This window comes from Lagenorhynchus albirostris, chromosome 21 (genome assembly GCF_949774975.1).
Source record: "Lagenorhynchus albirostris chromosome 21, mLagAlb1.1, whole genome shotgun sequence".
NCBI lineage: Eukaryota > Metazoa > Chordata > Mammalia > Artiodactyla > Delphinidae > Lagenorhynchus > Lagenorhynchus albirostris.
Window position 1 is genome coordinate 18,300,701 of NC_083115.1, and position 21,797 is coordinate 18,322,497.

General features: G+C 37.5%; 1 protein-coding gene and 1 long non-coding RNA gene across 9 annotated transcripts in view; one reads left to right on the top strand and one right to left on the bottom strand.

Moving 5' to 3' along the window:
• PCM1 (pericentriolar material 1) overlaps positions 1–21,797 on the top strand; it is an 88,464-nt gene that overhangs the window by 34,069 nt on the left and 32,598 nt on the right. For 4 of the 8 annotated variants that reach the window (XM_060136208.1, XM_060136207.1, XM_060136211.1 and 1 more), the window contains exons 16-26: positions 308–546; positions 4,756–4,910; positions 5,055–5,184; positions 6,198–6,338; positions 6,863–7,053; positions 8,423–8,623; positions 9,724–9,943; positions 10,033–10,178; positions 10,700–10,887; positions 13,324–13,495; positions 16,250–16,608. In XM_060136208.1, the coding sequence (XP_059992191.1) occupies positions 308–546; positions 4,756–4,910; positions 5,055–5,184; positions 6,198–6,338; positions 6,863–7,053; positions 8,423–8,623; positions 9,724–9,943; positions 10,033–10,178; positions 10,700–10,887; positions 13,324–13,495; positions 16,250–16,608 (2,142 nt within the window). The remainder of the gene's footprint in view (positions 1–307; positions 547–4,755; positions 4,911–5,054; positions 5,185–6,197; positions 6,339–6,862; positions 7,054–8,422; positions 8,624–9,723; positions 9,944–10,032; positions 10,179–10,699; positions 10,888–13,323; positions 13,496–16,249; positions 16,609–21,797) is intronic. The other 4 variants (XM_060136209.1, XM_060136210.1, XM_060136213.1 and 1 more) reach the window with 1 other exon arrangement.
• LOC132512637 (uncharacterized) lies at positions 19,734–21,227 on the bottom strand. The gene is made up of 3 exons (XR_009538249.1): positions 21,168–21,227; positions 20,656–20,748; positions 19,734–19,876 (listed from the first exon to the last, which is right to left on the bottom strand). It is a non-coding gene; the product is annotated as an uncharacterized LOC132512637 (long non-coding RNA).

Below are 21,797 nucleotides of genomic sequence, written 5' to 3' on the forward strand. Positions count from 1 at the left end.
CATATTATTCTTGGGCAGTGGAATTCCTTTCTTTTTTTTTTTTTTTTTTTGTGGTACGCGGGCCTCTCACTGTTGTGGCCTCTCCCATTGTGGAGCACAGGCTCTGGACGCGCAGGCTCAGCAGCCATGGCCCACGGGCCCAGCCGCTCTGCGGCATGTGGGATCTTCCCGGACCGGGGCACGAAACTGTGTCCCCTGCATCGGCAGGCGGACTCTCAACCACTGCGCCACCAGGGAAGCCCGGAATTCCTTTCTTTAGTACTCTTAAGTTTATTAAGGTATTGATTTCACTGGTACATGTTTTCAGCAGATTGTCGATACAATAGAGAACGAGAACAGGGGATTCACGTTGCACAAGGTGAAGGTGAGGAGGAGGAGGAGGAAGAAGCAGAAGATGAGGCAGTCAGTGGAGCGTCATTATCTAGTCATCGGAGCAGTCTGGTTGATGAGACGCCTGAAGATGCTGAATTTGAACAGAAGATCAGCAGACTTATGGCTGCAAAACAGAAACTTAGACAGTTACAAGATCTTGTTGCATTGGTGCAGGTAAATACTGCTTGTATTTTAAAAAAAAAGTGTCAAATGGACAGTCTTGTAAAATTTATGTGTTTGATAATTATGTTGGTATAAGTATACTAGTACACATTTAATGAGTTCTAACTATATACCAGGTTTAAATGCTTAGCACTTTACATGCCATATTATCAGAGATAAGCAAACTTTTTCTAAGGGTGACTTAGTAAATATTTTAGGCTTTGTGGGCTATACAGTTTCTGTCACAACTACTCAGTGCAAAAGCAGTGATAGACAGTATGCAAACAGATGAGCATGGCTGTGTACCAGTATAACTATTATAAAAACAGGTTTGTTTGTTTTTTTGCTGGAGACCCCAGTTCTATATCACATAGAACTTGGTAACATCTCAGTGAGGCAGATACACAGATTAAAGGTGTTAGTTGACCAGAGTTATACCATTGTCAGAGCCAGAGTTGAGACTGACATTCTGGCTGAGATCTTAACTCACTTGATGTAGAAGAAAAACCATATTGTCTTATTCAGTAAGGCCAAACAAGTAAAGTTGGAACTATTAGTTGTAAATTTTAAAAAGCCATTTGAATGTATGAACGTGAAATTATGTAACAATTCACACTTGTATATTGACTGATGTGGTCCAGAGGCTTTTTGCAGTTTATTAGACTAGGTATAAAACTTTCTAAAAATGATTGAACTTTTTAAAATCATTCCTTTTCATCTGTTTTTATATATATATATATATATATATATATATATTCTTAGTAACATAATCACTATAAAAATATCTTTAAGAGAGACTTCCTAAAGTATTGAAATTTATATGATTTTTGGAAGCCAAAAAACTTCTGGTAAAATTAATGAGTGATTTGTCTTCATTTAGGTTTGCTTAGCTTGTGTTAGGTTGAAAAAAATGAAGTATAGAACATTAAAATTAACCACACTAATGTATAGAAAAACAATTTTTTTGTGAATGAAAAAAATTAAATTGTTATTCACAACTTCTTTTGGAATGCTACTTATTTTGAGTAACTCAAGTGAAAGATGAATGTGCTCCCATTTTTAAATAAAGGAAACACTACTAGTAAATTCCCTTTGAGCCTTCATTCATAATCCCATTCTCCTTCACAGATGCTACTGTGCATATGTTTTATATATATATATATATATACAGTAAATACAGTTCTTTTTTAGCTGCAATATAGTTTTCTGTACTATCAGTGGACCTTAGTTTAGTTAATCTAACATCCTATTGATGTTTACTTTTGTTGTTTCCAGTTTTTCACTATTTAGAAACAACAATCCAATGAACATTCTTTCACAAGCTTTGTGATGCATTTGTGTTTTTCAAGAGCAGATATGAAGAAGTGGAATTGCTTTGTCAGAGTTTATGCACTTTTTTTTTTTTTTTTTTTTTTTTGGCGGTACGTGGGCCTCTCACTGCTGTGGCCACTCCCGCTGCGGAGCACAGGCTCTGGACGCGCAGGCTCAGCGGCCGTGGCTCACGGGCCCAGCCGCTCCATGGCATGTGGGATCTTCCTGGACCGGGGCACGAACCCGTGTCCCCTGCATCGGCAGGCAGACTCTCAATCACTGCGCCACCAGGGAAGCCCTGCACATTTTAAATTTAATGGACACTGCTTAATTGCTCTCCAGAATGACTATATTAATTGATATCTAAGCAGTGGTGGATGAATCCATTTCCTTATACCCTTGATTACATTTTATTTTATTGAGATACCATATAGCTTGTTTAACCATTACTGGAATTGGCTTTTGGCTTTTTCGAAGGTTTTCCTATTGTAAGAAGGGGTGTTGAAGGGAAGAAGGAGCATAAACACATGTATACAAACAAACACATACAGGTTTATGTACACATGTATATATTTTTGCTTATATATTCAAAGTATATCTGTAGACAGATACATAAACTGGTAACACTGGTTACCTATGGAGAATGGAATTGGGAAAAGGGATAGAAAGGAGATTTTTCTAAACATCTTTTTTACTATTTGAACTTTGATCGTATGACAGTAGTACCATTTGAAAAAATTAAGACAGCTTCTAAAGCAAATAATAATATAGGTTGTGCTATCTTGAACATCATTGTACTTGCTAATTACTTTCTCATTTTTTCTTTATGACTCCTCTCCTCAGATTGCCCGAGTGGGAATAATAGATCAGAAATGATGAATAACTTGGTGGCTTATAGATGAATCAGCTTAATTTCAGGCTTATGTTGAATGCAGCTCTTTTGCTTTAGTGAGTGTTCTAAGACCTGAAATAACATGTATGAAAAATGAGAAAACTGCAATACAGAGGGATTAAGGGTCCTCATTCTGAGAGCTATTTAAAAACAAATGATCCAAACTCCCCAAGTTTTTATATGTTTAAGATTGATACATTTTACTTATTTTATTAAGGGTAGTCTTCTTTTGCTTGTGCCCTTACTTGTATCCTTTCCCAAGAGACTCAGGAGAAGGTTTAAACAGTTACATAGTTATCATGATTGTATAAAACTATTATTACTCTTCTTGATTAGATTAGCTTAGACAATTTATATGGCCCTTATATGGTTCCTTAGTCTGTGATGCAGCATGTGTTGAAACAATAATTCTTTAGTCAGTTACTTTTAGCTTCGGAGTTTATATCATTTCAGTTCAGACACTCTCATGGTGACAATCTGAAACTTTATGTAGTTTTTTTTTTTCATACTTTGGTTTTTCCACTTTTTTATTGTGGGAAAATGCCTCATGATCCAGCTTCTTCTCTGTTTTTGAGTCCCAACTCAGTTTCTTTTTAATCTTACCATTTTAGTAATAAATCAGGTTAGCTTTTAGATTGATGAGAAGACCAGAATAACACCATGTCTATAAGCTTAAAATCGATCAGACAGTTTTACAATCAAAGTTAGCTTTAACTCTCTATTTCCAAAGGTTAAAGTTTCAGTTGATTTCTGCAGAGAAAGCATGAGTAAATATAAAGTATACAATATTAATTTTTTTTTTTTTTTTTTTTGGCGGTACATGGGCCTGTCACTGTTGTGGCTTCTCCCGTTGCGGAGCACAGGCTCTGGACGCGCAGGCTCAGCGGCCATGGCTCACGGGCCTAGCCGCTCCGCGGCATGTGGGATCTCCCAGACCGGGGCACGAACCCGTGTCCCCTGCATTGGCAGGTGGACTCTCAACCGCTGCGCCACCAGGGAAGCCCAATATTAAATGTTTTTAAGAAAATGTCATAGGTTACCTCCAATCCTCCATTTTTTTTTAATAAGATTTTTAAAAAATAAATTTATATATTTTTGGCTGCGTCGGGTCTTCGTTGCTTCATGCAGGCTTTTTCTAGTTGTGGTGAGCGGGGGCTACTCTTCATTGCAGTGCACTGGCTTCTCATCGTGGTGGCTTCTCTTGTTGCAGAGCACGGGCTTTAGGTGCGCGGGCTTCTGTAGTTGTGGCATGCGGGCTCAGTAATTGTGGCTCACGGGCTCTAGAGCACAGGCTCAGTAGTTGTCGTGCATGGGCTTAGTTGCTCCGTGGCATGTGGGATCTTCCCGGACCAGGGATTGAACCCGTGTCCCCTGCATTGGCAGACGGATTCTTAACCAGTGCGCTGCCAGCCCAGTCCTCCATTTTAATAAGCACATTGATTTCAACAGAAGATACGTATCTACTGTTAGGAAGATATGAACTTTTGTTGTTTTTCCAGTAGTTACAGATTTGAGGTGGTACATTCTCATTCGTTTTTGTATTGTGAGCCATTGGTACTTGTTTGGCAAACTAAAGACCAAAATGAGGAAATGGAAAGCTTTTTAAGTGAACAAGTGGTAATAGACATTGGTTGTTAAATTGTTAATGTAAAAGTCATATCTGAAGAAAAAGTATCTAATATCAAGAGTTCCAAGCTCCAATGATATATTTTGTATCTTTTTCATATTCTCTAGAAAGCTCTTCTTTGATTTTAGAATCTGGTCAAAGAAAGAAAAGGCAAACTAGTACTTGCCATTGCTGGGTAATTGGCAACTCAAATTATTAATGTACTGTTTTTAGTTTTAGTACTTTATTTCCTGCCATTGGTAGAGGATGAATTTCATTGCTCAAAATCATATGCTTTCCCTACTGCTTTAAATTTTATGTTAATTTTACAACCTAGTTCTATTTACTAAGGTATGAATTGGATAATGTCTTTAGATATCAAGATTGTTTTAATATAATGATGCTGTTTTAGGATGATGATACAGCAGATCAAGGAGTTATCTCTGCCAATACCTCAAATTTGGATGATTTCTACCCAGCAGAAGAAGACATCAAACAAAATGCAAATAACACTAGAGGAAATACCAATAAAACACAGAAAGATGCTGGAGTAAATGAAAAGGCAAGGTATGTTAAGCTTCTGGCTTTCAGGTCATAAAAGTTTAGTGCCTATTAGAGAGAAGGTACTCCGCTAGGTACTGTATTACATCGTGCTTAATGCTATTATCAGATTTACTGGAGTCCACAAATATAATGTCAATTTAATTATAGAGAGAAATTTTATGAGGCTAAACTACAGCAGCAACAGAGAGAGCTCAAACAATTGCAGGAAGAAAGAAAGAAACTGATTGAGATTCAAGAGAAAATTCAAGCATTGCAAAAGGCATGTCCTGACCTACAGGTAATTAGGAAATTTCTTTCTTTCTGTTTGTCTGAAGAAAGATATTTAAAATCTTAATGTCAACTGAAAGTACTCTTTGTCTTTTTTTAGTGCTAATTTGATAGATTTGTATCTTAATTTTATGATTAATGTAATGGATGGACAAATGAAATGTGTTAAGGATGTACATTTATACTGTGAAAGGTAGCACATAGGAATTGACTCTAATTATTCCCATTCTTTCACTTGTTGGGCCGGCTGGCTGTGGATTCAGAACGTGAGTATTTATAAGTATGTATTATATTAAAATATTCTGGTTTGAACTTGGCAGTTAAGGGACTAACATTTCCATTTTTTACTGGCCTAAAATTACATAATAAAGCTGTTAAGCCATCATGAGTTTTTTAGGGAAATTAAAATATTGTTTTTGTAGTTTGAATATTAAATGTATATATGCTTATTAAATAGTACCCTATGCATGGGTTTTTGAGTTGAACAGAGAATGTGCAGTCTTTGACCATGTCAGGTAATCAGGAGGAGGGTTAATATGGGAGGGGAATATCAATTCTTTTTTGAGATTTTTCCTACACTTTATTGGTTAGCTCTATTCTTCAGTCAGGTTTTGTTTTCAAAGAAAGGGAAACATATCAAGTGATATTTCTAATATAACTTTATTTTCTAGACACTTACCTTTTCTACTTTATCTAATCCTTTTTTTCTCGTTCCCAATCTAACTAATGTGCAGAGGAATATATGTCGGAGTTGGGTTGAGTATGTGAAATTTTCCACAGTAACATTTTATCCCTCATGTCTCTGTTGTTTCGGAGGGTTGGTTACTACTGTTCAACTTTAGTGTGTGTTTTCATCTTTGTTTGCTTATGTCAGATTTTCTTTAGATCATGATGGCAATTGAAATCTGGTGGTAATAAATTAAATATGATACTAGAGCCCTAGAGAAGCAGTGAAATAATTGTTTTTACGAAATTAACATATAATTGCTTTAATTCCTCATAATAGTTTTAATTCTTTTTTAGCTGTCAGCCACTAGTGCGGGTAATTGTCCCACAAAAAAATATACGCCAGCTGTTACTTCAACCCCAACTGTTAATGAAAATGAAGCCAGTACAAGCAGATCTGCTTTTGAACCTGATGATCCTTCAGTGGTAGATAATGAGGTATGTTGTACCTTGTTCCTGAGTCTTAAGGAAGAAAACTGAATATCTGTGAAACATGTTTTGAAATGTAGCCTATTATGTGTCTTTTAGTTGTGGGAAGAAATAATTTTTTCCAAAAAGTAATTAAGTTTGTATATTTTCAAAATAGCCTTGCCCTTTATTAGCAAATATTTGGCAGAATTATATGTAAGGGTTAGTTATAGTAAATAGTAATCATTTCAATTAGAAAAACCTGTCCTTTGGCATTTTATTTATATGGGATTTATAGAAAACATTGTAACTTTCTTCTAATAGTTGATAAAGTATACTTGGGTGCTACCTGTTTTCATGAAGAATTAACGATTGCCTAATTTTTTCTTATTACTAAAATATCATTTTGGCCTTCTTGGGTGTCTCAGTGTAAAAAGGATAGAGTGAGAATAGAAATATTTGTTGGTATTGACAATAGTATTAGGCTGTTTTTCTTTAAGGCTAAAACAAGTCCCGATATTTACACCAACTTGCCTTAATTTTTAAAATAACAGTTGTGGTCAGAAATGCGAAGACACGAAATGTTAAGGGGAGAGCTGCGACAGAGAAGAAAGCAGCTAGAAGCTTTGATGGCTGAACATCAGAGGAGGCAAGGTCTGGCTGAAACTACATCTCCAGTGGCTGTTTCACTGAGAAGTGATGGGTCTGAGAACCTGTGTACGCCTCAACAGAGTAGAACAGAAAAGTAAGAGAGCTGTTTAAATCATTTTTTAAAATATCACCTATTTACGGCCTATAGGATAGGCAGCCTCATTTCCCCTCTGCATCATAGCACAAATCTGCTGTTGCAGTGAGACTTGTGTTTTAAGCATCACCTTTGTGACTCAGTTTGACTAAATCCAGCTACTTTCTGTTCTAACTTCTCACAGCATCACCTTTCTCTCTTTTTAAAAAATTTACAAAAATTACCAAGATGCTTGCTCAAATGGTGATACAGATTTTCTTGAGTATATAAGCCTTGTTTTCTTAGTTAAGTTTAAAGTTTATAAAAAGAAAATGCTTGATACTTTGTAGTGCTTTTCTATCAGGCCAGAAATAAGTGGGTTTTTTTAAACTTAAATTGAGTGTCTGCTATTTGTAAATTTCCTAAGAATTTGAAAACATTTTATTGTATAAAACATTCAGTTTTTAGGATTTATGTTTGAAATTTCCATATTTAGAATATTTCTAAAAGAATTGGTCATCTATAAGATCAGTTAATTACTTATCTTTATAGTAGTATTCAGATCTAAAATTTTGAAATCCAAATTTGTTATGACCTAATTTTTTGGTATCAGATGGCGTTTCTGCAACATTGCACTAAACCTTACTCTCTTTCGTACTCATAAAAGAACTATTCCTGTTCTTGGAGTGCCAATATGAATTTTATTGATCAAACTATATCTTCAATATTTTATTGTGTTCTGTGTACCACACATCTATACTTTAAAAAAGTTCTTTATATTGTTTTGTTAAACATCTAGGTTTGAGAACCATGGGTCTAGAATTGTGCTTTCCAGTACGGCAGCCACTAAATATAGGTGGCTATTTAAAGTTAAATAAAATTAAAAATTCATTTTCTCTGTCACACCAGCCACATTTTAGGTGCTCATTGGTCATGTGTATTTAATGGCTACTCTATTGGACAGCACAGATATGGATTATTACTACTATTGCAGAAAGTTCTACTGGATAACTCTAATCTAGAAAACTGTGACTCAAGGAAAAGTTGAAAGTTGAGAGGGGTTTAGTTTAGGAATAAGTTCCAGGGGATATGATTACTAGTTTAATTTATATGAAGAATTGTTTTCTGGAAGGTAGCGTAAACAGATTATAACAGCAGTTGGAGAGTACCACCCATCTCATAGTTACTATGACTAAATGAAATTTTATATACACACATATGCATATACATATATATATATACATATATACATACACTTTTTTTGGTGCAGTGATACATATATATATATATATATATTTTTTTTTTGGTACAGTGTCTGGTACATAATAGGCGGTAAAGTATTTAGCTCATCTCCAGAATGATCTCATGTGTTTTGTCTCTTAATCTCTAGAACAATGGCAACTTGGGGAGGTTCTACCCAGTGTGCACTAGATGAAGAAGGAGATGAAGATGGTTACCTTTCTGAAGCAGTTCGGACAGATGAAGACGAGGAGGAGGAGGAGCAAGACGCCGGCTCCCATGATAGCTTTTCCGTGTGTCCTCCTAGCAGCGCAAATCATAACTCCTATAATGTAAAGGAAACTAAAAATAGGTTAGCTTTTCCGTGTGTCCTCCTAGCAGCGCAAATCATAACTCCTATCATGTAAAGGAAACTAAAAATAGGTTAGCTTTTCCGTGTGTCCTCCTAGCAGCGCAAATCATAACTCCTATAATGTAAAGGAAACTAAAAATAGGTTAGCTTTTCCGTGTGTCCTCCTAGCCATGCAAATCATAACTCCTATCATGTAAAGGAAACTAAAAATAGGTTAGTTTTGCTGTTTTAATTTTTTGCTTGATTTTAAGAGTCTCAGGTCTTTCTGACTCCAAGCAGTTCTTCAGTTCTCTGAACCAACTGTGTGTCCTACAATGTAATTTAATTCCACCACTAACTACTTGGAGTCAGAGCAGAGCCCATAGGTTAAGAGGCTCAGTCCCACAAGAGTGCCTCACTTTATTTTTTATTTTTTTGCGGTACGCGGGCCTCTCACTGTTGTGGCCTCTCCCGTTGTGGAGCACAGGCTCTGGACGCGCAGGCTCAGCGGCCATGGCTCACGGGCCCAGCCGCTCCGCGGCATGTGGGATCTCCCCGGATCGGGGCACGAACCCGTGTCCCCTGCATCGACAGGCGGACTCTCAACCACTGCGCCACCAGGGAAGCCCTCCCTATTTTTAATATTTATTTATTTGGTTGCACTGGGTCTTAATTGCGGCAGGTGGGCTCCTTAGTTGCAGCTCGCCAGCTCCTTAGTTGCGGTACGTGGGCCCCTTAGTTGTGGCATGTGAACTCTTAGTTGCTGCATGCATGTGGGACCTAGTTCCCTGACCAGTGATCGAACCAGGCCCCCTGCATTGGGAGTGTGGAGTCTTAACCACTGTGCCACCAGGGAAGTCCCATAACTGTTTTCATTTTGAAGAATACAGAATTATATAGACACTTCTCGGTAAAACATAAATGAAAAAAGATTCGAAAGGAATGAAAAATGATAGTGTACAAGACTAGAAATCCAGAATTTTTCTCATTCTATTTTCCATACATTTTAAGTCCTGTGAAGAGAATACAGACGTATGGACCCAGGGTATCAAGGTTTATTGCCAGATTTTAAAAACCAAATAATTACATAAGATGACCTAATGCTTTAAATCTTGTGTTAGGTGGAAGAACAATCGCCCTTTTTCAGCAGATGGAAATTATCGTCCTTTAGCCAGGACAAGACAACAGAATATCAGCATGCAGCGTCAGGAAAACCTTCGCTGGGTGTCAGAACTCTCTTATGTAGAAGAGAAAGAACAGTGGCAAGAACAAATCAATCAGCTAAAGAAACAACTTGATTTCAGTGTCAATATTTGTCAGACTTTGATGCAAGACCAGCAGGTAAAGTAGAATTTTTTTATCTTGGTTTTGAAGCAGTACACGTTTTTCTCATGTCATCGGCAACTATTCTGAAAATTTTCTTTCCACAGACTCTGTCTTGTCTGCTACAAACTCTTCTCACGGGCCCTTACAGTGTTATGCCCAGCAATGTTGCATCTCCTCAAGTACACCTTATAATGCACCAGTTGAACCAGTGCTATACCCAGCTAACATGGCAACAGAATAATGTACAAAGGTAATCTGTTTCTTAGAAGTAGTGAGAGTGTATAGTAAGTGCTAAAACTGAGCAAGAGTTTTACAGTTACCTTCTGGGAGAAAAGGGCCTGAACCAAATATCATTTTTGAATATTCTGACACTTGGGAATTTTATAAGCAGAGATATTGCTCAATGTTCCTTTTTAATACCGTAGACCTGACTTTAAAAAAAATTTTTATAGTACTCAACTTTACACTTACCTTAGGTAGGTTGTATGGTGTGTAAATCATACCTCAGTAAAGCTGTAAACAATATAAACAATGAGTGTTGTAATTATGCCTACTATCTGTTAGAAGTGCTAATAAGCACAGTTCTTCTTGCAGAGGCGAAGTTACTGAACTAAGCATGCAGGACAAGCAGATATTTGTTGTAAACATCAGAGCAGTCAGTTTGTTCCACATACTGTTGAATCATGTCTTACATATATTCTTTCTGGATGTACTTTACATAGATGGTAATACAACAGATCTTTAAATTACTGACTCCTTAAATTTTTACAGGTTGAAGCAAATGCTAAATGAACTTATGCGCCAACAAAATCATCCAGAAAAACCTGGAAGCAAGGAAAGAGTCAGTAGTGCATCACACCCTCCTTCTCCCAGTTTATTTTGTCCTTTCAGCTTTCCAGCACAGCCTGTAAATCTGTTCAACCTACCGGGGTTTACTAATTTTTCATCATTTGCACCAGGTAGGTGGCTGAAAACTTAAATGAAAAAACTTAAATGAAAATAAATAAATGCAGAGTGTTTGAGAATAACATTTGTCTGTTGCATGGATTTTTATCAGTCCCTTTTGGAGTGGTAGGAAATGTTGGCAAAGAAAGTTATAAACTCTTTTCTACATTGATTCTTTATAGTGAACTCTTAAACTGAATGTGGTTGCTAATGAAATTAAGTAAATTATGAATGATTGCTTAGTCTTTTACCTTTGAATTATTCAACAAGTATTTATCAAGGAGAAAGGGAATTAACCTGTCTATTGGCTGCTGTACATCAGGCACTGTGTAAAATATTAGGAGAGAAGAGGTGAATAAGGCAACACTCTTGTAGAGGAGCTTTGTGTCTTGGTAGGGAGATATATACCACTAGAGTAAAGGTGTTTGGCTTAGGCTTATATTTACTTTTACTTAGTTTAGGCTTTTATTCAGACTTTTCTGTACCTGTCATGTGCCAGGCACTATATAAATGACTGGGATTCAAAGATGTTAAGCCTGATGCTTTAAGGAATTTAGAGTCTAGCGAAGAAGCCAAGAATGTTAATAAATGCTTAGTGCTTTGCCATGGGTGCTGTAGCAGTGGTGCAGATGAGGTGAATGACCTGCTTTTCCTTGGGGCAAGAGATTATCAGCAAATCTCTTTTTTCCTAGAGAAAGTGATATTAAAGCTAAAGAATGAATATAATTTTTTTCCAGGGAGATTAGAAGGGAAAGGACTTTCTGATTAATGGAACCACTTAGAGTTACAAAGCAGTGGAACAGTATATTACTTAGGGAATTTAGAGGTCATGAAGTATGGCTAGTGTTTAGGGCCATGACAGGGGAAGTAGTAGTTGATGTGGCTGGTGAGCAGTGGAGGCCTTTGTGCTGTGCAAAGAAGCTTAGACTTTCTGCTGCTTACTAGAGGGGCCATTGGAGGATGTTGAGCAGAGGAATAGCATGAGGTTTGTATTTTAAAAAGATTACACTAGTGATAGTGTTGATTGAGATTGGAGGGAAGGTGCTAAGGGTATAGATGGTGACTGGAAGGCAATTGCAGTAATAGCAGGGAAGGAATGACAGCTTGACCTAAGGCATCGGCAGTAGCGGTAAAGAAAAAGGAGTAATTTTAAAGACATTCTGGAGGTAGAATGATCAGTTAGGTGAGGTGAGTCATGAAGGGAGAGGAGTTGAAGGTGTTTGCCAGAGAATATAGGAAGAGGAAAAGGGTTGGGAGGGCTTTGTGAATATAAATATTCACAGATACAGCGTGTTTTCTTAACAGGATTATAAAAGCAATGGCCGTTAAACAATTTAACAAGGTTTTTAGTTCTTAGGTGTGGATTAATATTGGCAGCAGACTTTTAAAAAAATTAATTAATTAATTTATTGCCTGTATTGGGTCTTCGTTACAGCTTGCAGGCTTTCTCTAGTTGCGGCGAGCGGGGGCTACTCTTTGTTGCAGTGCGCAGGCTTCTCATTGTGGTGGCTTCTCTTGTGGTGCAGCACAGGCTCTAGGCATGCAGGCTTCAGTACTTTTGGCACACGGGCTCAGTAGTTGTGGCTCATGGGCTCTAGAGCGCAGACTCAGTAGTTGCAGCACACGGGCTTAGTTGCTCCGCGGCATGTGGGATCTTCTCAGACCGGGGCTCGAACCTGTGTCCCCTGCATTGGCAGGCGGATTCTTAACCACTGTGCCTCCAGGGAAGTCCCAGCAGGTATTGTTTGAGTAGGCATTTAAGAAACAAATAATGTAAGAAATTGCACATGCAGTTCCTTTTTGTCATAATATGCCTTATACCCATGCCAACCCTGTACGAAGACTGTTCATTCTTCACAGTCAATCTAGTTCAGTTTTGTGAAACCCTCCCTGATCCCCTTCTCCCACAAGTTGTAAGTAGCCATTTGTAAATACCTCTGATACAGCAATATATATTAAGTATGTGATTATATTTTACTTCCCATGTAGAGTGTAAAGAACCTAAGCTTTGGAGCCATGCAGACCCGAGATCTAACCTGCTCTTTCATTTACTAGGCATTTGATCTCTAAACCTATTTTCTCACTAGTAAAATGAATATAATACCTATTTCACAGTGTTGTTTTGAGCATTAAATGAAGTAACATGTAACGTGCCTACAGTGGAGTCTTGTACCCAGTAATACTCTGATAAATATCAAGCATTATTTTTGCTAACTTTTAGGTCTTAAGGGGTTGGGGATCAGTATTTATCTTTGAATCACCAATGCTGAAAACATAGCAGACTGAGTTGTAAAACAGTGATTGAGTAAATGAGTGTTACTTTATTTTAATCACAAATTTTTCTTTTGGTGGATTTGAATGGCATATTTAATTAAAACGATTTTTTAATTTCATTTTAAGGCTAAAGGTGCTTCTTTATTGTTGTCTTACCCATTGTTTTTATTTATTAGGTATGAATTTCAGCCCTTTATTTCCTTCTAATTTTGGAGATTTTTCTCAAAATATTTCTGCACCCACTGAACAGCAGCAACCATTAGCCCAGAATCTTTCAGGGAGAACAGAATACATGGCTTTTCCAAAACCTTTTGAAAGTAGTTCTTCTGTTGGAGCAGAAAAACGAAGGTACTTGATTGTAAACATAATCCATTATTTGCTTAAACATCACTTTGTGATTACATCTAATTATCTGTAATTTGAGAATGTAATTAGGGAGGATGTTTGTGATTGTCTGACTTGATAGTGTTGGGAATATGAAGTTTTGACATCTTGCCAGGTGTCACTCAGGTGTATACCTGCTGCTAACCCTTGTACAAGAGCAGTTCAGAGTTTTGATCAGGGTGTCCCTTGAGGTTCATTTTGGAAGGATATGACCTAACCCATAGAGTGTCTTTGGCCTTGATTTGATATCTGTCTTTAAGGTTATACCAGTTCACTGTTCATTGATGTAGAAATAGAAACTAATATTAACTGCTGGAGGATAGTTGTTACAAAGTGATGGCTCCTTTGTTTGATTCATGGCCCCTGATTAGAGTAAGTTCCTAAGGCCCATCCAAATGTAATATTGAGTACTATTAGGTTATAAAAACAAGTTTTGTCAAGGAAGTTTTAGCAATACATAGTCAGGATTCCTTTTTCTCTCTGTTTCTAACATTTATTATTATTATTATTTTTTGCGGTACGCGGGCCTCTCACTGTTGTGGCCTCTCCCGCTGCGGAGCACAGGCTCCGGACGCACAGGCTTAGCGGCCATGGCCCACGGGCCCAGCCGCTCTGCAGCACGTGGGATCCTCCCGGACTGGGGCATGAACCCACGTCCCCTGCAGTGGCAGGCGGACTCTCAACCACTGCGCCACCAGGGAAGCCCACATTTATTATTTTTTAATATGATAATCTTCCCAGTTATAATTTTGACCCAAATAGTGTGTGAAAGACTCATTGGATTGGCTCAGGTTAATCATTCTTTAAAGCATTTTTATGGCTTGATAAATAATGTTTTTAATGATTGTTTTAATCCAGAAAATGATTTTGATAGCCTGCTGGTAAAAAGATTATAGCCTTTTTATTGTTGTTATTTACTTCAGAAAAACTTTTTAAAAGGAGGAAAAATCAGAGGTCAGTTGAGCCTAATACTTGTTCTGTCAGAAGTATCTCTATGATTTTGTTTTTCCTATCCCTTTATAAATATATAGGTCACATTACTTCTCCCTTTAGTTAGGTGTGTGGGCATGTCTCAGCCTCTTAAATTAGCATTTTGACAGTTTAATTGTTAAATCATGAACATTTTGGTTTTGTTCTTTACTTAATTAACCAAAAATTCTTAGAATTCAACTTGGTGTTCACCTCCAGGAATCCTGTGGTAGACCTCCCTGACCTTGCCTGACTCCTTTTCTTATCTGCACTAACCTTTTTTTCCTACTAAATCTTGTGTTACTCTGTGAAAGTATTCTATTGTCAGAGCCTAAAACAGTGTTTAGTGCTCAATTGACATTGAGAAATGGTGGTTGAATGAATCTCCATCACAAGCAATAAAAATTTATTCAAAGCTTTAGTGAATGGTCTTCCTATTGGAAGGTCCCTACTTCATTATTATCTATAGTTTATATGTAATTGGTAGTAAAAAAAAAAAGATGCATCTGAGTATTATTATTTTAGATATTAGACCTACTTCAGATTGGACCTCATCTCTTTCCAAAATTTCAGCTATTATAGGTTCCCTGAATTAAATGGCTGGAGATAACAAAGAGGTCAGATAAAACATTGTAGTTGTTAGCTCGGGTCAGAAAACTTTTCCTATAAAGGACTACGTAGTAAATATTGCAGACCATAGTGTCTGTCATAACCATTTATCTCTGCCATTTTTGCACAGAAGCATTTATAAACAATATGTAAACAGATAAGTTGCTGTGTTCCAAGAACACTTGATTTATGGACAGTGAAATTTGAATTTTATGTAATTTTCATGTCTCATAAACTATATTTCTCCTTTTAATTTTTGTTCAACGATTTAAGAATATAAAGATCATTCATAGCTCTCAGGCCATACAAAAAAACAGGCAGCAAGCTGAATTTGGCATGTAAACTGTAGGTTTGTTAATCTTTGTCTTGAATTAATCCCTATAGATCAATGTCTCCCAAATTATATTCTTAGGAACTCTTTTGTCCATGTCAGGTTCTGTCATAAAAAGTTTCAGACAGCATGTTCACTATGTTCCCTTCGAAGACATTTATAAAACACATTGGCATATTGAAAGTTCTGAGAAGTACCGCAGACCTGTTTAACTTAGTTTTGCCTATTTTTTCCCAGATTTAGATAACCAGTGAATACCTATTAACATATTAAGGGATGCCAAAGTTTAGCAGATAAAATTTGGAAAATGACACTAAGCTAACAGAGCTAAATAAGACTTAATGTGCAGAGAAATAAATTACTAGTTACATGGCCAATTGTTTTCACCAGATTCTGGTTATATTTGAACTGCTTTAGGTGACACAGATCCATGTACGTTTCCAAACTTTTTACTGTGGTTCTCTTTCAGTTGTTTCTTTTAAGTTTTTTGTTTTTTCCTTGTATGTCCCATCCTCCCTTGATCTTACCTTCCCACTCTTTCCATCATGAATGCTGGACCTTTGGTTTGGAAGTCTCACTAGTGAAAATGGTTTAGTGAGAAAGGTCTAAGATTAAAGTTTAAAGTAATTTAGTACCTTAGCCTGTGTAACATTTTCATTTTTAATGTGTATTTTGTGGGAATATTTTTATAGCCTGTTGACAATTTTTATTTACCTGAATCTACTAGTAGACTATAAGTATATCTGGAGTTTTCAGTAGATATAGAAATATATCATTGTAATATATAAAAACTTATTTTCATTGGTAAGGAATCAAAAACAGCCCGAAGAGGAGGTGGAGAACAGTAGGACACCATGGTTACATGACCAAGAAGGTGAAGTAGAAAAACCATTTCTCAAGACTGGATGTGCAGTGTCTGTAAAGAAAACAACAAATAGTAATCGCAAAAATCAATTAGATACCAGTAGGAGAAGACGCCAATTTGATGAAGAGTCGTTAGAAAGCTTTAGCAGTATGCCTGACCCAGTAGATCCAACAACAGTAACTAAAACATTCAAGTCAAGAAAAGCATCTGCACAGGCCAGCCTGGCATCTAAAGATAAAACTCCCAAATCAAAGAGTAAGAAGAGGCATTCTACTCAGCTGAAAAGCAGAGTTAAAAATATTGGTAAGTACTGAAATTTGTTGACTTGATCAGCATAAATGTTGGTACACTTACTCTCACATGTTGGCGTGTATCATTTCGGTGTGGCTGTTGAGGAGGCACTGTTGTAGACCCACCTGAGCAAAGTCATTTTTAGTTACCTTTGAGAACTTTTTAAATAAAATTTATCAAATAGGGTTTAATGGTGTAGCTATTTTAAAACATGGCATTTATTCTTTTTTGTGCTTCTTGAAACTTCTTACTACGTATGTGGTTCCTATGAGCTCAGAACTTTTACTGTTCTCTTGTTTAATATTACGTGCAAGACCTCGTTGGTGACTTCTGGCTAGATCCGCGATGGATTCATTTAAAGAAATGCAGGCCTGTGACTACACTGCAGTCTTTGGATATCATGTAGGTGAAGTCACTTTTAGAACAAGTTTGCTCTTAGTCCTTCAGGAACTGAACCTTAGTTAATAGGAGAAAACATTAATCCATATTTTATTGAATCTTGTCATTGAGTATAATATCAAAGTTCTCTTTATAGTGTTCACTGCATGCCACTTCTTTAAAAAATAGATTTTTTTATGATTTTTGAAGAACTTAGTGAAGTCTAACACTGGTTAAAAATTGATTTACTAGCTAAAATCTGGAATATTATAGTTAAAGGATGCTCCTTCCAGTTTGCAAGGGATACTTTTTGGCTGTGGCCTTGAAAGGTCGTTCTGCGTTCAAGGAGATAGTATTTGGTGCTTAAGAGCAAAATATTCTAGGCTTATAATCAGAAAATTGTGAAAACTCACTGCACCTACTAACTTCCTCTCTTGGAAGCTCACAGTACATTATAAGTGTAGTAAAGGTCCTGGGACACTCTGCAGTTAAAATCCACTTGTAAGCTTTGGCAGCATTCATCTCAGCCATCTTTGGATAATGGAACCCTTGAAAAATCTGATGAAAACTATGGATGTGAAAAAGAATACATGTACGTTTTTTTTCATTTCAGTACCTCATGTTTCCTAAGGTCCTGGGCTGCTACTCCTACTCCCATGTAAAGAATCTGATTTCATGGTTAAACAAGCAATCGTGAACAGGGGTAACATTTTTCTCAGCATACACATTATCATCTTTGAAATAATTTTTCAGTTATTTAGGTTTGGGAGGAGCTGATTACTTAGTAGATTAGTGATCTGAAACCATTCAAATGAATGAAAATACAACTACGATGCCTTCTCCATGGTCACTCTTGGTGCCACTAGAGAGGATTTAAGGAGATAGTGACCATTTTGAGAGAGGCCCTCGGGGTAACTCTGAACTTCTTATTAACGTAGTTGCTCCAACAAAATGCTTTTTGTCATATGAGTAAATGGTAAGAAACTAACCTTTGTTATCCCAGCGTTCTCTCATTCAGCTGGTTATTTTGAGTGTGCTAGGGCAGTGCGTCTTGAACTTGATAATGTTTCATACAAATCTTCTTGGGAATCTTGCTTAAAGTCAGAGTCTGATTCCGTCAGTCTGAGGAGGGACCTGATAGCCTGCATTTCTAACGAGTTCTCCCATGCGTTGTTGACCAGCATTGACAGTGTAGTCTGTGGACTACAGTTTGAGTAGCAGGGTCTTAGAGGGCACTCAGCCAGCATATGGCCATGTCTGCCTGAGCCTAGAAATCCTGGTGTATTTGTATTTTTGAAACCCCTTTATTCTGAAGAATTATGTTCCAGATATACAATTCAGCTTTTCTTTTACTTCAAGGCAAAGATTGACATTCTGATCTATTTGCTCTCTTTTCTCATGCTTCAGTATAAAAATACTTGCCAAGAATGCACATTCACATTTGTTCAAGAGGGCTTTAAGACCATCTGTTAGTGGGAGCTCCACTTTAAGGTGCACACACAAAGGTAAAAGACCTGATAGCAGAACCGAACTAATATATGCAGAGTCAAAATAATATGTAGCAAAATCAAATGAGCTAAGTCCTTGCTATGCAGAATGTGAACCATGGACAGGCAGCATCCGCATCATCTGGGAGCTTATTAGAAATGCAGACTCTTGGGCCCCACCTTATACCAACTGAATCAGTACGCATTGTTTTTCAGTTTGCATATTAGCAAGATCCCCGATGTTTTAATACGAATATATGCACATTAAAGTCTGAGAAGTGCTGAGCTAGACCACTAATTTATGTTGCGTTTGTTCTCTTTGTGGGATAGGAATAGCCATGATTTCTTAGAAGAAAGAATGTTTACTCTGTCTTAAAGGAAGTAGGAATGGAGGTCGATGGGGGGAAGATTGGAAAGCATTCCAAATTGTAGTAACAATAGGAAAAGTAATACAGAGTCAGGGTGAAGCAAGAAGAGAAGATGAGAGAACTGGGGAAGGAAATAGGATATGACAAATAGGCCAGCACAGTGGGACTTAAGTTGCTGTCTTAAAAGATATAGTACAGCCAGTTATACTGTTCCAAATTTGAGCTGTTTCTATGTTTTTTGCACATGTTGACAGTCTTCCAGAAGTAGCATGCTAAATCTTCATTTAACTTTGTTTCACATGATGGTAATGTATGAATGATGGTAATCTTTAGAAGGTCTTTATATATAAAGATACATATTATTGCATGCAGAGTAAGATTTTACAAATTATGTGCTAATTATCTTTTAAGCTTCAGTTCAAATTCAGACTTTATGAGTTGAGCGTGACTTCTTGCCTTGCTGGGTACTTGAGTTATCAGACATATGACTTGGTTTACAGACCCATAATTTGGCTACAGTCTACCAGACCCATTTCCTCTTTTGATGGTATTAGAGAGGAGTAGAAGCGTATAGTCTAGATGGTCCTCATTCTTGTCTTGGGAAATTGGATGAGACTATTAGTATACTGACTTCTGGGTTCCACCCAGTCCTGAACCTTTTTGTTTCTTTCTTCCCCCACTCTTCTTGCTCACTAATGAATATTGAGATAAAATGGATGTCTCGCATTAGGCAAGATAAGCCCTGACAGATGTGGCCCATTTTAGATTCAGAGTTTATTATTTAATGAAGTCAGAGAAAGGAAGGGTAGCCAAAGGTGCCAGCTCCCTGTGTCCCTTATTCCACTCACCACAAGGGCGACGCTGAAACAGAAGGGGCCAGATGATAGTTGCATCATGAGTGGTGGGGCACCCTGTAGCCTAGGAGCCAATGCTGTGCTGTAGCTAAGCCACAGTCGAGAATGGAGATGTACCCTCAGGGGGTGAGGCGAACTGGTCTCATGTTTTCATCAGAGCCCAGGAGGAGATGAGAAGTTCTCTCATGACAGCCTTTCAGGGGAAAGAGAGGAAAATCATAAGGCCTTCCGCCAAGACTTAGATTCAGCGACGGTTCAGTCCTTCCCAGTGTGGCCTGTGTAGGTACATGGAAGGTCTCCAGGGTGCTGTGGCTGAGCTGTTTCCCTGTATTGGAGACACAACTAGAAATACTGTTTCTTCCAGCTCTGTCAGCCACTTGTGCTGAGAAAGACAGGAGATAACCCCCTTATAATAATGACCATCATATGTCGTTGTTGCTGTTGTTATATCAGCTGGCCTGGCCAGTGTTACTCTGAAGTATTACTGACTTTCATTAAATCTTCTACTTTCCCTGGAGGATTACTATTAAAGTGTCCCAAAGAGAAACAAATCAACAGTAGTACCTTAACTTTGGAAATCTAGCCCTTGATATTTTTAAATTGGGACTCATGTAAAACCATGGGGTTTTTTTTTCCCTCTTTTTATAGCATCTTAAAAATTATAGCATGTTTCTCTTCACAGTCTTAGCTCTTTTGGAAGATGACTGAGTTTTTTTTTTTTCCCCTCACTACTGGGGCTCCCTAAAGAGAATTTTGTGTATGCTGCATAATACATATTTTAATTTTGATTAGAATCCATTCAGCACTTTTCACATGATTCAGTAACAGCAGTTAGAAGCTTAATTTCATTTATATAAATGTTCTTGTTAGAATAACATTCTTTATTTTCTTCAGAGCTATGTTTGCTGTTAATTAAATAAGCAATAGTACTACCATTTATATCATCTTACATATTACTCTTGGCAGTCATACCTTTTATTGCTTTTTATGTAGTAGTCCAAAGTAACCAACAGGGCTCTTTTTCCGGTAAGTTTCATGCAGATTGAATGAGAGTGGCTTGAGAGTCTGAGAGACCAACAAAGAAATCAGGAACCTATACATGAGATGATGAAGTCCTAACTTGAATGATGGCCTTAGAGAAAGAAAGGGAAGTTGAATCCAGATAGGATATCACAGAGAATAATTTGACAATATATTGGGAACTAATTTGTTATTAACAGAGCAGCCGTTGTGATCTAGAGAGATAAGAAGCAAGGCTTTAGGTTCTGCTGGCTCTTTCAGAGAGTGAGCAAAAATCAGAGCCCTGTGGTTCTTGGAGAAAACTTTGTTGGAGGAGATCCATGCAACCCCTCCTTCCACGGGGAGGGCGCTTCCCTCCCTTCCAAGAGGAGCAGTCTTTTGCCACTTCAAAGTACTAACGGGAAAGGGTGTCACTGAAAAAAGAAGCGGCATCCTACCTACTCTGAACACGGTAAAGCATTTACCTTTGCAGCTGAGGAGCCTGAGGGGTCGAGAGGCTTTCTTCTTCATCGTCTTGATGGGAGGCTGACAGCTTGCCAGCCAGACCACTGCTTCACCATGGGCATGAGGCTCCCAAGCACTGCCAGCGTGCTGCCATTAAAGCTGCCCAGCAGTCAGGTCCAGCCTGAAGGGTAGATAAGAGTCGGGGCTAACCCAGTAAACATAACAGTGCACATAAAAGGGACCAGCAGCCAGAGAGAAGTCATGGAAGCAGACCACTAGAACAGGTAAAATCTAGTAAAAACAGAATTACTGAAGGAAATACTCACTTGAGCAAAATGATAAGAATACTTAAGCAGATTGAATTATTTTTAAAAAGCAGATTGAATTATAACGTAAATTCTTGAGAACTAGAAAAAATGATTTTCACATTTAATGTTTAGATTATTTGAAAAAGAGGACAAATGCTATTAAGTTCCAAATTACTGGCCTAGAAAATTAAAGGGAAGAACTATGTCATTACACAGAGCAAAAAGTACTAAGAGATAAAATAAAGAGGGAAATGATTAGAGGCTTAAGGACAAATCTTGGAGATCTGATATACAAGGAGTTCTAAAGGAGAAAAAAAAAAGTGGAGAGGCAGTAATTCAACA